The sequence below is a fragment of the Macaca fascicularis genome, chromosome 6 (genome assembly GCF_037993035.2).
Source record: "Macaca fascicularis isolate 582-1 chromosome 6, T2T-MFA8v1.1".
In the NCBI taxonomy this organism is placed as follows: Eukaryota; Metazoa; Chordata; class Mammalia; order Primates; family Cercopithecidae; genus Macaca; species Macaca fascicularis.
The window spans coordinates 129,752,756-129,769,976 of NC_088380.1; the positions used below are offsets into that span (position 1 = coordinate 129,752,756).

At 39.3% G+C, this 17,221-nt stretch overlaps 1 protein-coding gene across 6 annotated transcripts in view; it reads left to right on the forward strand.

Annotated features, from left to right (window-relative positions):
* Nucleotides 1–17,221, forward strand: part of PRDM6 (PR/SET domain 6) — a 122,062-nt gene that overhangs the window by 84,227 nt on the left and 20,614 nt on the right. For 3 of the 6 annotated variants that reach the window (XR_012414038.1, XR_012414040.1, XM_045394161.3), the window contains 2 exons: nucleotides 6,352–6,528; nucleotides 13,324–14,279. Coding sequence is in view for 2 of the 6 variants with exons in the window: in XM_045394161.3 (XP_045250096.1) it covers nucleotides 6,352–6,528; nucleotides 13,324–13,438 (292 nt within the window). In the remaining 4 variants the exon portion in view is untranslated. Of the gene's footprint in view, nucleotides 1–6,351; nucleotides 6,529–13,323; nucleotides 14,280–17,221 lie in introns of those variants that run through there. The other 3 variants (XR_012414039.1, XR_012414041.1, XM_073994102.1) reach the window with 1 other exon arrangement.

Here is a 17,221-nt window from a genome sequence, read left to right on the forward strand (position 1 = left end):
AAACCCCGTCTCTATTAAAAACACAAAAAATTAGCCAAGTGTGGTGGTGGGCACCTGTAGTCCCAGCTACTCGAGACGCTGAGGCAGGAGAATGGCATGAATCCATGAGACGGAGCTTGCGGTGAGCCGAGATCGTGCCACTGCATGCCAGCCTGGGCAACAGAGCGAGACTCCATCTCAAAAAAAAATATATATATATATATGTGTGTGTGTGTGTGTGTGTATATATGTGTGTATATATATGTATGTATGTGTTTTGATGTCTGTCCTGTAAAATAATAGTCATAATTCGTAATATACTTATGTATATTATCAGAAAAAATACCTGAAAAACAAGAATGCTTACATATTCAAAATACATTTCAGTGAGAGATTGTTAGGTCTGTACTGATTCCAAGCTAATTTAGAGTTATTGGCAAAAATCTAGGCGGCATGAGACTCCTGTCTTATCATGGACCCTGATGGGCCTATTTGATTCAGATGTCCAAGTGTGGAATTGCCAGCCTCTCCAGATGAGGTGAAGTAATGGGCTTGTTATCTGGGAAGGTGCCAGAGTAGGATTAAATTACTGAAGCAGTGGGTTCCTTCCCTGCACTTTGTTGGTAAAGACTTGAGAGGTGTTCACCATCATTCTTCAGTAAGTTAAAATAAAAAATTACTTCAAAAGATCAGTTCCTTTATAAGCAAAATAATAAAGTACAATGTTTCTTAGTAATGATGAGGAGATGCTTGAATTACATCATCACATCTGTGTTGATTGTTGAAGATAAGGGGAAATAGAGGGAGATACCCAGTCACTTGGACCCCCTAGTTTCATTCTAGATACATAATTTGCTTTTATTATAAAGGGCTGGAATGGCTCATTTCTATTCCGGAACCCAGGATGCTCTCTGTTTGTACTAGAAAGTTTGGAGGTAAGAGATACTCTCCATAATTTCTTAACCACATGGGTGAATTGCTAAATGGAAAAATATACAGAACTATAATGGAACATCAAATTTGTTTCTGACAGTAGCTATGTTTGGAACCTGTTTATGGTTATTATCCATGTGGATTACAACTGCTGAATACAGGTTGAGTATCCCTTGTCCAAAATTCTTGGGGCCAGAAGAGTTTTTGATTGTGGGTTGTTTTAGATTTGGGATGTTTGCATTATATTCACTGGGTTAGCATGCCAAATCTGAAAATATGAAATCTGAAATGTACCAATGAGCATTTCCTTTGAGCATCATGTTGCTGTTCATAAAATTTTGGATTTTGGAGCATTTTGGATTTTCAGATTTGGGATGCTCAGCCCCATGCATATATTCTTTAGTGATTGATTCCATAGATCAGCTGGCCTTTAGTCTTTAGCCGTATATGCCCATTCAGCCATTTACAGTGAAAAGGCTGAATAGTTAGAAAGCATTTCCCTTGTTCAAAAAACTCAAAAGCTTTTATTTTGATAGGAAAATCTTGCTAGAACCAGGTACAAGAAAGGCAAGAAAGGGGGACAGAGGAGACAAAATCAGAAGATAAAACAAGTTAGAGTTTCAAACAAGTCCAAATTTGAAACAGGCCCTTGAATCTAAGGTCCAAATGATTTTATATTCAATGGACTGAATATTTGGCCATGAAACCCCAGATATTTGAACCTCCATCCAAACAGACTTTGTGTCTATATTCATGAGCTTTTTCATGTGAGGTACCATCAACACTCTATGCCTTGATAAAAAGGAAAGAAATCCGTAGATGCTCAGGGATCCCAGCCTCACTTTTTTTTTTTTTTTTTTTAAGCGCTGCATTATTCACATTTAACACAGAAAAAAAAAAGTCTGTCTGACCTGGCAAAGTAGAAATCAGCACTAAAGACAAAAAATACACCCATGAGGGTACAGGAGCCACGGAATTATTATTTCTTGATTTTGTTCTGTTAAACAAGCAAAACCGAAAATCTTCCTCCTTTTTCCCAGGCTACTGACTTTTTCTTTTCCTGAATAAATTCTAGGAGAAGAAGCTGTTGGAATCTAAATCAACCAAAATTTTGTTCAGGGACTTTATAAACATTTGGGGTTTTGCATAAGCTTATTGCCTAGGCCAAAGTAGCTTTTCTTGCTTTTGCTTGTACCAGGAGTTAGAAATCCCTTTTCTCTTCTGTTTTTCTGCCGCAGAAACTCTCAACACTTCTATTGGGGTGGTATGTTGGTGGGGGGTATGCTCCAGAAAGGGGTAAGCAAAGCCTTCAATCACAGTGGATTGTTTTCTGACAAGTATGTTGTCTTTTATTTTCTGCACAAAGTGTCTTTATAATGCTTATTTTTATTTTGCATCCCTTTTCTTTTCCTTTCTCCTTTTTGACTGTTTGTGCCACATGGGGCAAGACTGCCTTCAGCCTCCTGGGCACACCGTCACCTATTCACATTTGTGTTTTAAGTATCATTGTTTGTAAGAGATATGGTGGGACCAGAGGCTAAAATGACATTAGAAGGGGCTCTCTGATAGGAAGGGCCTGGAGAAAATTCATCATCATAGTTTCTTAGAATGTATCAGTGTTCTTGTGTCCCACTTCTTCCCTATCCACCAAGTGTGAAGGTTATCTTCTTCCTAGCTTTGATGTTCTTCAGGCTCTTTGGTCTTGCCCTTCTGTCACTGTCCTGAAATATTTTTCTCCTTACGTAGAACTAACTTCTTTTCTCACTCCACACAGTCAGCAGTGACCTAAGTAATCTCCCTTTGAAGTCTTGGGAGATTTGCACTTGGGCTGGCTGATGTTGAGCAAGGAGAGAATGTGGCCCCAACTGAACAAGTTTTGTCCTGGAGGCCATGAAAGAAAAATCAAAGCAGGATTAATATTTTTAAGCCAAACCATACTTAATTTTGTTAAATGTTTCATCCTTTTCCCATGTATACACCAAACCAATTACAGATTAAAAGCAAATTAATTGCACATTTTACCGGAGTTATCTTTGGCAAAGGAGCTGCCAGTGACCAGGAGTGCCAGGGGATGTACAAGATTGTCTTTCTTCCTTCTTTCTGCTTAAACATTTACCAGCATTGATATATACCAACTAAATCTACCCAGGTGTTTTCTGTTCTTCAATTATTTCTTTCTTAAATAAGGAGCACTTTTCTGTTTTTTCATCAAGCTGGATATTTCTGTGTCAGAACTAGCCACACACAGCTATTTACATTTAAATTAATCCAAATTAAGTAAAATAGTACTTCAGTTTCTCAGGCACACTAGCCACACATGAAGTGTGCAGCAGTTGCATGTGGCTCGTGGCTCCAGTATTGGGTAGTTCAGCTACAGAACCGCTCCATCATTAGATAACACTACTAAAGATCTCAAATTGTAAAAAAAAAAAAAAAAAAGCCATAAATTACTTGTGATTGTGAGATACTATCCCTTTGTGAGGCATGCTCATTGCCTTTGCTTTGAGAAGAGTGAAGTGCTGTATGTCTGTGATAATTTGGAGAGAATAAAGTGCTTTAAAAAGGAGATTTTGGGGCTGGGCACAGTGGCTCGCACCTGTAATCCCAGCACTTTGGGAGGCCAAGTCAGGAAGATCACTTGAGCCCAGGGGTTTGAGACCAGCCTGGGCAACCTGGTGAAACCCTGTCTCTACAAAAAATATAAAAATTAGCTGGGCATGGTGGCACATGCCTGTAGTCTCAGCTACTCAGGAGGCTGAGAGGTGGAAGGATCACTTGAGCACGGCAGTTTGAGGCTGCAGTGAGCCTAGATCATGCCATTGTACTCCAGCCCGGGCAACAGAGTGAGACCCTGTCTCAAAAAATTACCAATGCATTTAGATTTTTCATATTCCAATGAGCATGTACACACACACACAACCATAGAAAGCTCCATGTATAGGGAGCTGGCTTGTAGACGTGATGGAGAATAGAGATCATATTGGTGATGCTGTATCGTGTATTATACAGATTTCCTGGGTGATGCACATTTGTCAATTACCTGAAAGCGAGAAGAAGCATGGTGAGATGCAAGAGATCATCATCTTCAGTCCATTCCCCTTACCAGGTAGATGAGAAAACAAGTCAGGGAAGTTGAGTGGCTTGTCCAAATGCCACAGCTGATCAGAGTCAGGGGCCCTATCTTTCCCATTCTAGCCCCTTCCATTCAGTCAAACTGAGTTCTGCGAAGTTTTAAAAACTGCCGTAGGTCACTGCTTCCCTAGCATATGCCTCTCAAGCCGGTGCCAGGCAAAGGTGATGTTTTAGAATCCGATTTGCCTTCCATTGGTGTTATTTTGATATAAGAATTCAACATAAGCCTCTCTGTGGTCGTTTCTGCTCTCCTGTGTGTAAATCTTTACCACCATGAACTATTAACATAAAAAGGATGGATTGACTTCTGACTGTGAGAAATAAATCACCCCAACTTTTGACAGCAGAGTTAGAAAAAAAAGAAAAGATTAATTGGTTTTATTTAGTGGCTTATTGTTTATTGCAGTAGCTATTAAAAATAGATAACCAGAGGCTAATAAATGTTAATAGTCCCTTCACTATTAGAAAAATCAATTGTCAGTAGATATAGCATATATTAATATATTATTTTGTTTATCATCTTCAATAACACGTAAGAAAATTCAACCCTGAGAGAACTGTTTTTTCAGGAACCCTTTAAGGTTAATATTTACCACAAAGAACAGATTTGGCAGGAGGACATTTTCATCTATGTATAATTTTAATGGCTTTCAAAGGATTATTTTATAATTATAATAAAATGCATGTGTAATTTGGCAAGATTGATAAACTCCTTAACAAATACTTTTTACATATTTCTTTGAAACTTATTTGAGAGCAGTTAGATAGATTTCTAAATGTAAGTAATTAAAATTGTATAGTATTGAGTTATTGACCAATCCTGGGCTATTAATCAAGCTAAAAAATTCTACAATCAGGGCTCAGTGTGCTGAAGCCTGGTAAAATAATAGTATTTGTGTTCAGTGAGGCAAGTAGCCACAATTAAGCAGTTCACTTGACAAATGAGAGGGTACACTTTATTTTGCACTTAATTGAATTGTTGTACATGCTCGGTCACCATTGTCTCCTAGCCCTTCATTTTGGTTTCTGGTCATTGGAGCTTATGCATTTGTTAAAGGTTGAGCAATTAAGTCTGCTTTCACCATTGGTTTCTAAATGCAGCCAGAAATGTCTGGCTCACAAGCCAGGGCTTAGTGAATGCTGTTAATATCCCTCACGACAGATTATTAATTATCTGAACAAAAATTTTGATAAACAAATTAGAACCCTGTCAAGGAATGATATGAAATAGCTTCAAATAGGGAAAACTCCCCGGGTTTTATATCACTCACCAGATTCTGCTTAAGTAAGCAGAAGAACTTCTGTAGAGAAGACAGAATTTTAATCTATTTTATGAAAACCAAAAATTGATTTACTTCTTGTGAACTGGGAAGAATGTGCTCTGATAATCTTGCTAATTATCAGATATTTGTCACCACTTCCTTCCATTTGCTTTTTGCATCCTTCTGCAAGCATAGTGACATCCCATCATTTCTGTGCTGCTATAAATCATGCCTTGCTGCCAGATTCAAATGGGGAGGTGATGTTCAAGAGAAAGATCTGGTGGATAAGTATTTGGAGGAGGGAATAGTAGGTAGAAGTCAGGATATCTTTGACAAAGATATCTTTGACAAAGAGACACATCTGGGTGTATATCCGTGTTCATCTGTGCAATACCAGTGATTATGCTATAAGTCCACCATAGTTTAATATCTATTAAAACATGCATGTAACTTGCTGACTTGCCTGTGTGTTTACCTGGTACTTAGGATAAGGTCCAAACATCCTAGCAAATGGCCTTAGTATCAAGAGCTTGTGTCCTGGGAGGACAGTTTATCCTCAGTTTTCTGAACTGACAGAGATAATAGCAACTGCTTTCTCTGTCCCAGGGGATTATTGTGAAGATTAAATTGGATAACTGATTTTAAAGCACTTTGAAAAGATAAAAGTGCCATGGAAGCATAAGAGGCAATTATATATTTTCTCTTGTAACAGTCTGCTTAATGAAGTCTGTACTTTCACTGCTTACAAAAGTACTCTAACATTTGCCTGGAGGAAGATAAAAATAAGAACTTACGGGTTTCCAAAGTGGTATAATTAGTACTGGAAAGGGATATTCATTTGGGAATTGATGTGTCTCAGCAGCTCTGTGAATTTTGTTCCTGTGGCAACAAGTAAAGTAGTGGGAATCCAGTGGCCAAAACTCTATGCCCTGTCTTAGAAACTGAGAAGATGTCACCAAAAAGTTTTGGTCCCTTGTCATATGATTCTGACTTCCACTGACCAATGCAGAAAATAATGACCAGGCAGTCTGTTTATTTGTTTCAGACCCTACCAATGCGGCCACTGCTCCCAGTCCTTTTCCCAACCTTCAGAACTGAGGAACCACGTGGTCACTCACTCTAGTGACCGGCCTTTCAAGTGCGGCTACTGTGGTCGTGCCTTTGCCGGGGCCACCACCCTCAACAACCACATCCGAACCCACACTGGAGAAAAGCCCTTCAAGTAAGTAATGGCTAACCCTCCACCCTCTCTTTCTCTTAGCCTTTCCCAAGAGCCAGCAGATGCATCAGCACAGTGCTGCCCAGCTTAGCCAGCTGGCAAAGGCTACTTGGAAGGCCAGTGTCCAGGCTGCAAACGAATCTGCTTGTTTAGTGGCTGACATTTGAAAAATGAAGTCAGGAAACCTACGCACTGGTCCTGGCTCAAGTTTCCAACCTTGGTCATGAGACGAATCTTCTGGGTCTGTTTTCTCCTCATTAAAATAAGGAGGTAGGAGTAAATAATTTTAATAAATTTTTTTTCAGTCCCTGATGATCTGTGCTTCTGGAATTTTATGTAGGAGCTGCACGGAGCTCCTGTGACTATCAGCAAGCCTTATGATCATCAGAAAGGTTGCCACAAATTTAGAACATCAGAATAATCCCCTCTTGGAGAACTTGAACCCTTCAGGATTCTGATGAAATATATCCTCCTCTTCCCTATGTGTTAAAGAGTTTGAACCTATTATAGCAGCCAACTTGTGACTTTTCAGTGAATACTTTGGACTTTAGAATTACCATGTTGGTGAAAAAAGAAAAACAAAACCAAACCCAGAGTACAATGACTTTTTGAGGATTCAGGGAATGTGGAAAGAGATGGAGTTGAATTCTAAGGGCTTTGGCAAGGTAATGGCATCTGAACAAGAGAGTGTGTTTCTACACATGGCACACTCATCCAAATGGTGGACATCTGAATCATGCAAGATGGTCTATTCATTCACTTGTTCACTCATTCATTCGTTTACTCGTTCAGTTATATATGTGTTCATTCATTCAGCAAGTGTTTACCAAGTATGTACTTTCGTGCTAGGCACCCTGCTAGGTACAGGAGATACAAAGATGAATGAGATTTAGCTGTTCCTCCTTTTCTCCATCTTTGAAAACTTCATAGTCTAAGGGGCAGCCCAATTAGTAAATGTATTATAGGGTGAAAAGTACAAAAGTAAGACATGTATGTATGATGTTTCACAGTAGCACAGAAATGGAGTCATCAATGCTATCTGGTGGAGATGATGTTTCAGATATGTTTTGAAGGATGAGTAGGAGCTTTCTAGACATACGGGGCATGGGGGAAGGTATTTCTGGCAATCCAAACAGCAGGTGGAAAGGCCTGAGAGTGTGATCCAGCATGCGTGGTTGATTGGTGTTCTCAGAGCAGTTTTTAATGATCTGTGTAATGAACTCTTTTCAGTTCAACCCTCTTACAGCTCTCTTCACTCATTTGCTATACTGGCTTTTTCTGTTTGAGAAGGAGAATTAAAAGAGCATAGAGTTACCCCCTTATGTACCTTCTGTGGGACAAGATCAAACAAGAAAGGAAATGATTCAGGCAGTAGGAGACTAATCCCCTTGCCCAGTCTCAGCCAAGAAGTCTTCGCGGAGCCTCATTACCCAGGATTTTCCATCCAGACCTGCTGTCGTGGCACACTTTGTGCTTAGCCTGAGGCCAGGCTCGGCTCGGGAAACAGAGTCCTGTGGTCTGGGTCCTGCCTTCCTCTCTGTCTGCCAGTGAAGGGAGAAGCTCATAAAAGATGGTGATTGTCCCTCTTCTCCTCAATAATTAGTTACTTTATTCAGCATTCTTAACTATTCTCCAACATAGTTTAATTTATGGTATTAATAATGAAAATAGTGATAATTTTTGTTGCAGTACATAGGTGCAGCTTGTTCAGTGCATAAGAGCATCTGGCTAAGGGGGCAGGATGGGGCCTAAAATCCAGTCTGCACTATGCCAACCATGCTCTGCCCCCTGAGGCTGCAATAGCCCAAAGAGAGCATCTTTTTCTAATTTACCCTAAGGAGCTGCATGGGCTACCACAGTCCTAGGAGTTCCCTCTCACCAGTGCTTGTATACTACCTAGGGGACTTTGTCATTGCTCTCAGGCCTGAGCCCCATAGGGTTCCTAGATTGTGCTCTGGAGGAGGGTGTTGACAATGAGTGGCATGTTGCCTATGCCTTTGAGCAAGAGAGCTTTTCGAAAGCAGAGATACAGGAGGGTTCAGGATCCCTCTGGCTCCTTATATTAGAAAGGGCAGCCAGACAAATACAGTGCCAGGAATCAGATTGATTCTTATCTTGTTGCTGTGTAAATAGATTTTAGTAATTAATTGAAGAGGTTTCAGGGTCAAAATGGGAAATAGATTTCTATTAATGTTAAGGTGTTACTTATGTGTAACCTTGTTGACTCCACTCAGTTTTTTTCCCTTAACATCTGTTTTTGTCATGTTTCTAATAGAATTACTCTTTTAACTTAATTTTAATTCATCAGATTAATATTTGAAGGGTTTTGATGATTGTGATTTTCCTTTTCCAAAAGTATTTTTTGTAATCATACCTACTTTCATCTGGAAAAAAAAGGAAACAACCAAGGCTGTTGGCTTAAATTCTGTGTATATGTTTTAGTTCTTTCTGTTCCTACTCTTATCTAGACAGCCACATGCTGTAGTTTTTTTTAAATTTATCAAATAGATATTCCCAGGGGAGAGCTGAGTGTATGCTTATTTTGAAAGTGCAAGATTTAAACATCTTCTAGGAAATGGAAAGTTAAATCCTTTAGTGTATACAACCAGGTCTTTCAGAATTGATCTATCCCAAGGGAATTTTGGGAATCTTCCAACCATAGCTCATGGATATTCATCCCATGGACATTTGTAAATATTATGAAGATATCCTTTTACAAGCTTATAAAACAAACATTTTTAAAAATCTTTTTTTTTGCAAATTAGTCAATAAAATGGGTTTCTCTACAACAGTTAATTTTACTACTTCAACTAATGGGTATTGGCTTAAACAATGTTACGAAGAAGGAGAAGAATCTTGTAAAGGCACACAGCCCTCAATTGTATGTCTTGGGGAGATTCCAAATAGATGCCCCAGATGGCTCAGTCCCCAAATTGTCCCACCCACCCAGGGCTCAGGAGGCCTTTACAGAATTCTCAGGGTTGAGCTGAGATTGAGCCTGCCATGTCAGAGAAAGCCCTTTCCAACTTCTAAAATCTTCTGCTGAGAAGTGGTTTTTGAAGGCATATCAAGATTACTGCCATCCAAAAAAGGCTGCAGAAGATTTGGCATGAAGAGGTCAGAGTTTCATTCCAGGCTTTGCCTCATATCTGATTGGCTGAAATTCCACTGAAAGATTCCATCTCCCAGGTTCTAGGTAGGTGATGGGCCTGCCAGCAGCTACCCCAGGCTGTAGACTTAGGATTTCTAAGATAAAGGAGCATGTACGAAAAATAAAAATCAGAAGATCACATTGAAGGTCTTGGCTTTCAATCTGCTCTGTGATACTGGAAGTCGTGGAAAACAAGGAGCAAAACCAAGATATCATTTAACAGCAATGGCCAAGCATTTTACTGCAGGCAGGCAGGCAGGAAGGAAGGAAATAAGGAAGTTAGTTGGCAGTCTAAAAATTATTCTTTGCAACAAGGACTCCATCCTCCTTCTTACTCAACAGAGTGTCTTGATATTTCAGTGGGCTGCTCTGCTCTGCCTGAGAGGATTTGTGTGAGCTGCCTGAAGCTTGGCTTTCTGAACCTGAGAAACTGAGAACAGGCCAGAATTTTCCTTAGGAGGGGTTCTTCATTATTGTTAGAAGCAGGGAGAATCATTCATCGCTATGTTCTTGCATCAAGAAAATGGAGTTTGGCTCAGTATGAAAAAAATCAAAGGAAATTCCAAAGGACATCTAATATTTGAACAAGATCTAGGCAAAATTAAAGCAAATCCAAGAAGCAAATCAGTAAATATGCATCGAACATGCCATACATGCAAAGCCCTGCGCAATTTGGTTCAATTCAAAAAGTATTTTGTGGCATATCATAGAGGCACAGAAAGCTTGTTGCAGATTTTCTGTGGTAACAGAACTTTACATCGCTTTGTTAAGCTCCTTGTACATGTAATCCAGTCAACCATCATAGCAAGTAAAGAATGATTTCAAACTTTAAAGGTAATTAAGTCTAATTAAGATGCTCACAATGTTATAATAGAAAGAAACTCCTCACAATGAGGAATTTCTTTTTGCTGAAGTACTTGGTAGACTTTCCACTTCATTGTTCCTGAGTTACTTCCGTCAAGGCTGTGGCATCAGCACCTATGCTAAGGCAAGGCACAACGAAGGCCCTGAGTGCAAGGGCGCTTCTCCCTCCTGACTCATTACCTGCATCTTTTCTTCCTGCTCATTCTGTTACACTTCACGAAGTCCAGGCTTAGAGATGCCCCTGCCAGTCAGTCATCAGGGACTGTAATTCAGGGTTAGTTTAGATGCCACCTGGGTGAAGTCTAGCTCTGACTTCTGTTGAGTCAGTTCTGTTGAGATGAGTTTCATTAAACTATGAAAATATTTTGTGGAAGAGATTTCTCTAAAATGTAAGATAATGAACATAAAACTGAAGTCCTTCTCTTATTTTAAAAAAGTATTTTTATAGCTAGCTCTGACTTCCTCAAATATACAAATTGTATTCTTGTCATTCCCAAACAACATAGATATTATTTCTAGTAGCCTTCTTTCCTCAAGAAGGAGAAATCCCCGAGAAAAGGATCTAAATTAAGGTAATTTCTACACATCTGCTTGTATTTTTACTCACACTTGGTGTGCAGATGGCTCTAGAAATGACTTTTCTGGAATACTTTTCTTATGTACCCTATATATTGGGCAAAGTTTCTGACTATTACAACTAATTGTTCCGTGTGTAAATATCTGCAGTGCATTTAGGCAAACACTTGAGAAAAATGTGTTTTTCTCTTAATGTCTCCATCCAATCTGGATGTTAAAATATTACATCATATATAGACATATAGTATGTCTAAAATAAAATATAGACATACACTTCTGCCTTATATGAAGCACTAAACTGCCAACTCATGTGTTCCTCATATTCTAATATACAGGATTAGAAATGCAAAACCATGACCCAGGTACATTTTCATTCCTCATAATTGTTCAAGCTATTCTACTCTCTTTGAAATTGATTCTAGAGCTTCAAGATAAAAAAAAGGAATATAATAATTTGAAAGTTTGTCAAGCAGTGAAAGGTAGTATATTTTGACACACTAATCCAGTAACTAATCAGTTTTCTAATAAACAATCAGCAGTTCGCTAACGTGTCATCAGCGCTCCAGGAGCTCTGGAGAGGGGATGAGCTGCCCACGGACGTTAATGAATACACCAAAAATCATTAGGTGATCAATACTTCTGAGTTATTTTCATTGAGCTGATAGGTCTGATACATTAAAGCTGACATTATACATTTGTCAAGATCACAGTGCAGTTTTTAACAGTGGAAAAGGCTGCTAAAAATATTCCCCGAAAGACAATCAAAGAAACACAACTTCTTCCCCCGACACACTCCGCTGGTGCAGGAGCCCTGAAAAATCCAATTGCGAAGTCAAGCTCCTGCCTCCCCATGTTCAAAAACATGCAAGAATTCCCAGAGTGGATGGATGTGTCCTATTTTATAGGTACTTATTTCCATGACAGGGCTCTTAATATAATTTACTAAAGAGGAGAAGGAGAGGAATGCCTAACAGATAACAGGGCTTGTGGCTTTCTTGTCTGTGATAAGGCATGGAGACTATGTCATGGTGGCTTTCGCTGCAGCTTACATAGTGCAGGGGCTCACAAACTGGGGGTTGCCTTATTTAAAAGTGGGACAATTGTCTGTAGCTCTTCTTGAATATCTTTTTCTTCAGAGGTTTGAGGAAAGGGCATTGGGGTGGCTGAGGTGGCCTCTGAGCTGTATTAGATGCTGGGCCAGTGCTCTAGGCAGCCCAGGTAAGTAAGGTGGTGATGGAGAAGTCACTATTGGTGCTCAGCCAGCTGCCACAGTTCATCTGTGGGTGTGTGTATTTACACACACAATCACAGACAATCAGCCAGGGACAACACACACAGAAAAACAATAGGCTCCCACTAAATTTTGAGTGTGTGTTCTGCTTTTTGTAGATTGAGTAGCCACCAAGCTAATAAGTGAAGGTTGTTTGGAAGATATGGACATGGGAGATAGGGAGGAACTCAAGGTCTCTAGATTACACTCTTTTGTTGTTGTTGTTTCTCCTTTAAGTTAAAAAGAAGAGATAAATCTTGAAGTGTGATGTTTTCTCCTCATCAGACACACTGCCCTTAATTCTAGCCCATATGTACATCCTTTCCACTGTGCCACTGCAAATTCTAGTTTTATAAATTATTTTAACCCTAAGTTTGGTTGGGCCATGACACTGTAACCAGCTCTTGCAAAAAAGCAGCGACCATGCCTACTGCCCCTCATAGTCACTGCACTCTAACGCATTGCTTCCTCTAGTTTCCAAATTCCAAGATGTGCACTCTTTGGCTGCTGTTCTGAAGGGAGTAGAATTCCCTATTGTAAATTAGCAGTAGGTGAAATTCTATTTGTCATCAATTTCTCTTTGGGGTTACAGAGCAGAAAACTGCAGACAAGCTGCTTCTTTGATGGCTCACTCCTAAAAATCTCTTTTTGTTCTTTATCTATTTGAACTGACAGTGATCAGAGCTGCAGCAGGACAGGGCTCTCTGGAGAAATCACCTTCCCCCTGCCTATTGACAGATCCCTCTGTTCTGCATCAGACGGGCTTTGTCCCATCACAGGCATCCAGGCCTTGGAAGGAGCCACCAATTAAACCTCTTGAGCCGGTAAAATCTGAAGCCACTTTGGAGTGTCTGTTTTGATTAGGCAGGATGAGAGGAAGCCCATCACCCTGCAGGCCCCGCTCCCTGGTCTCAATTTTCTCTCTTGCCTCCACCAGGTGCGAGAGGTGTGAGAGGAGCTTCACGCAGGCCACCCAGCTGAGCCGACACCAACGGATGCCCAATGAGTGCAAGCCAATAACCGAGAGCCCAGAATCAATCGAAGTGGATTAACTGATTGACTGGTTGGAATTAAACTGCAAGGAAAGTCATGATTAAATGTCACGGACACTTAAGCAAAACCAAAGATTTCCTCTGAGCAACTTTCAATCAGTCCCAGAAAACCAAAAGCAGTAATAAAATAAGTAAGATGTTAAGAGATATTGATCCTGGCATGGAAGTCAGACCAGGAAAGAGATTATTTATTTATGACTAGGGATGAGACTTATTTCAGTGGACAACTAACCTGGGATGGTTAACATTTCCAGTCCCACCATGTATTTTGCTTTGTTTCTAAAAAGCTTTTTAAAAACTGTTATTTAATACCAAAGGGAGGAATTGTATGGGTTCTTCTGCCCACCATTGTGACTAAGAATGCACAGGGACTTGGTTCTCGTTGCACCTTTTCTTAGTAGCATGTTTCATGAGGACCCACTGTACAGCCCTTCATTCTGCTGTGTCGGTTGGCCTGGCCTGACTCTGGCTGCCCCAGCAGGGACCACAGAAGCAAAGCGAGAGCCTTCGCTGAGTCAATGCTACCTTCAGCCCCAGACGCATCCTATTTCCGTGTCTTCCATGCTCACTTCTCATGCACTTTTTACACGGTTTCTTCCAAACCGCCTGGTCTTGATGCAGGAGTCTCGAAAAGGAAGAAAATGGTTTCAGTTTCAAAATTCAAAGGAAAAAGTTGAGAACTTATTTTGTCCTGTCAAGATTGCAAGAACGTGTAAAGTGTATGGAGCTTCATAATGCGTTATATTGTTCTGAAGCAGCTTGTTGAGAAACGTTTGTTTTCAATAACATTTTAGCTTAAAAAAAAGAAAATGAAAATAAAGTTCTTTGGGCTAAGGCTGGAGACAAGGTGTTAGGCTTCATGTAATTTTTTTTTAGTTGTTTCTTGAGAATGTTGAACATGTAAACAAAAATAGTGCCAAACTCCATCATCAAGGCCCTTTTAGCAGTTTTATCCTTCTTCCTCATACAGATGAACCCCAGGAGTCCCCTTTCCTCTCTCCTGTGTGTGGGAGGAGCATGTCTGCAAATGCAAATGAAAATAGCCCAGACAAGGAGACTTTGAGAGGAGGAAACATGGAGAAGGTTGTGGTTAGAACAGATAGCCCAGGAGCAGCTAATTTTATCAATAGAATTACTTTTTCTTTTCTCAAGATTGATTAATTGAAAGAGAAGGAATTCTCTACACTTCACTATTCTTTGAGTGAATTTCAGCTAACCTATTGGTGGTTCAACAGTGGTGTTCAATGAAATTGGGTCACATTTATTGAAATGATCTAGTGTTGGGAAGAACTGATAGCTCCCAGCAGCATCTCAGAGACTGTCTACCTCGATGGCCAGTTTAGATAAAAATTGTTCAATTTTATCTAGCATGTTTAATAACAATTTCTGTTTGTAAATTTCATCATTACCTGATATCAGGACATAGTCTTTTAAGGAACTCCTTGTCTTTGAGCTTTCTCATTGTCTTCCCTCAATAAAAATGAGACACATAACTGAACTCACTACTAAAAGGCAAGGATACTGCATGGTTTAGTTTAATCTATTATTATGTATCTGGCTCTCAGAAAATCTCCCTTCCCTTTTAATTTTGCTTCTCTATTCCTTAGTACTCCAGCTACCACATTTTAAATGGAATTCAACAGGGTCTAATTAGTGTTTGTATTTATTATTTATGTTTGTATATATACATATAGACACATAATAATAATCTCTAGAGCCCTGGGTCACAAAGAGAAATATGGCTAATTCTGACCTCTGTCGCCCATTCTCAAGCTGTTCACCGATAATTTTCCTCCAGTTCTTATTGTCTTCTGGTCGTGAAAGTTGTAAGGAATCTATACTGCTGTATAACAGTAGCTGATTGAAACTATTCTCTCTGGTAGTTAGGAATGTGTTCTGATTTTACAATTCCCTACCCTAAGTGATGGAGACGTTTGCAGACAATGTGTGTCATTGGGAAGGGTGAATGAAATATAGCCATATTAACCTGAAACCTGCAAGAAAAGGACAGATCAGCTTCACAGATGTGTAAGCTGTTTCATTTGTTAAAGTTGAAAGATTTACTCAAACTCTTTGAAAACAGCAGGAAATCACCTGTATGTTTCTAATATTTTTTGTGTGTGTGAAAAATCAGCTCAGCCATTTGCCACATTTCACAGTGGAACACCATGTATCCACTCAGTTCTCAGGAGCTTCAGAACGTGGGAGAATGAAAAGGCTTCCCTCCTCCCTTGGTATCTGGCATGGGAAGGTTTTCCATAACAATGGTCTCTCTGCCACCCTGATAGCTTTGCTGGCTGATCCCAAACTTCCACTGAATGTGGCAGTTACCTCTACTCCAAAACACTCTTCTAGTGTTCTGCTCCATTTAAATCTATTTTTATCCTCTATTATTAAGAGAAATTGTTGGCATACATATTCCACCAAATTTGGTCAGGAATATTTTCTGCTTAACAAATAGAAAATTGGATACTCTAATTTTCCAGGCATGTGGGCACATTCACAATTTTTACATTGCTGTCCCATTGCCAGCTTCTAGCAGACCAGCCTAAGCTGTCTGTCCGCAAAGACAGGCTTACACCTGGACATTGACTTGGAACCCTGAAGCAGGTACTGAGATCATTTGGGTCCAAAATGATTTTAGTCAAAGTGTATGCTGGGGAGGAGGTTTCTCTTTGAAACTTCCTAACAATAGCTTTAGCCTTTTCTATTTAAAGTGGACACACAATCCCCTGGGATACAGCAAATGGGTGGTAGAAATTGCAGTCATAAAGATTTGCCACTTTTTCTTATTAGTAACTTCCTAATTAGTAGTGCTCTAAAGAGAGTAAACACTCTGAATCACTGGGGAAAGGATATTTAAAATGAGAAAGGTAGTCTCTCAGAGCCAAATTAGGGTTTGGCTCTTGAAGCAATCCTTCTTTACTCTTTTACTTCTTCTTTACTTCTTTACTCTTTTCTGTCAATGCGGATCGAATAATAATAATTTTTTCAGAATAAGACTTTTCATCCTAGCATATGCTCATTTATTTAGCAAAGAGTCTAAGACAAAAGGTAATGCCAGGTAAATAGGATGAGAGGTGGAGCTGCAGATCTTTGCATTTCTAGAAAAATCTCAGTATCCCAAGGCAAAGTTGTATTTTCCCCAGCGTATGTGCATAAATTTTTCATAAATAAGCTTTTCATTTTTGTTTTGTTTTTATCTTTAAAAATGACTTTTTTGGAGGAGATATACTTCTAAAAAGTTACTGTGTGTCTAATTAAAGCTGTAAAACTTAATCTTGTATAATTTATATAATTTGATTCAGTTGGTACACTTTTTTATTGTGTTCATTTAAATGTAGCCTTCTTGGGAAACTGTGTATAACAGAAAAAGATCATGACATCATTGTGTCCTCATAGGGCTCATAATTGAATTGTACCTTGTAAAAACTTCATTCTGGTCCAGGTATTCAAAGATTTATACAAACATTTAGCAATTCATCAGTTTTTAAATCAAATGTTCATTGTTTCATTCATTTATTCAACAAGTATTTATTGAACTCTTATTTTATATAAAGACCCCATTTTATGTGTTCATAAGCAGCATTATTTAAGTGACTATTCATGATAAAATAATACTCTCCTTCTAAGTAGCTGCTGGTAACATGGGTATTTTAGTCCTTTAGACTACTGCAGTGAGGTTAAAGATTTTGTTCCAACTGGGAAAATCTGAGAGAGGTATATTCATCTGGGGACAAGAAAATAGCATATTGCAAAACAAGTTAAGATGCACAACTTGGT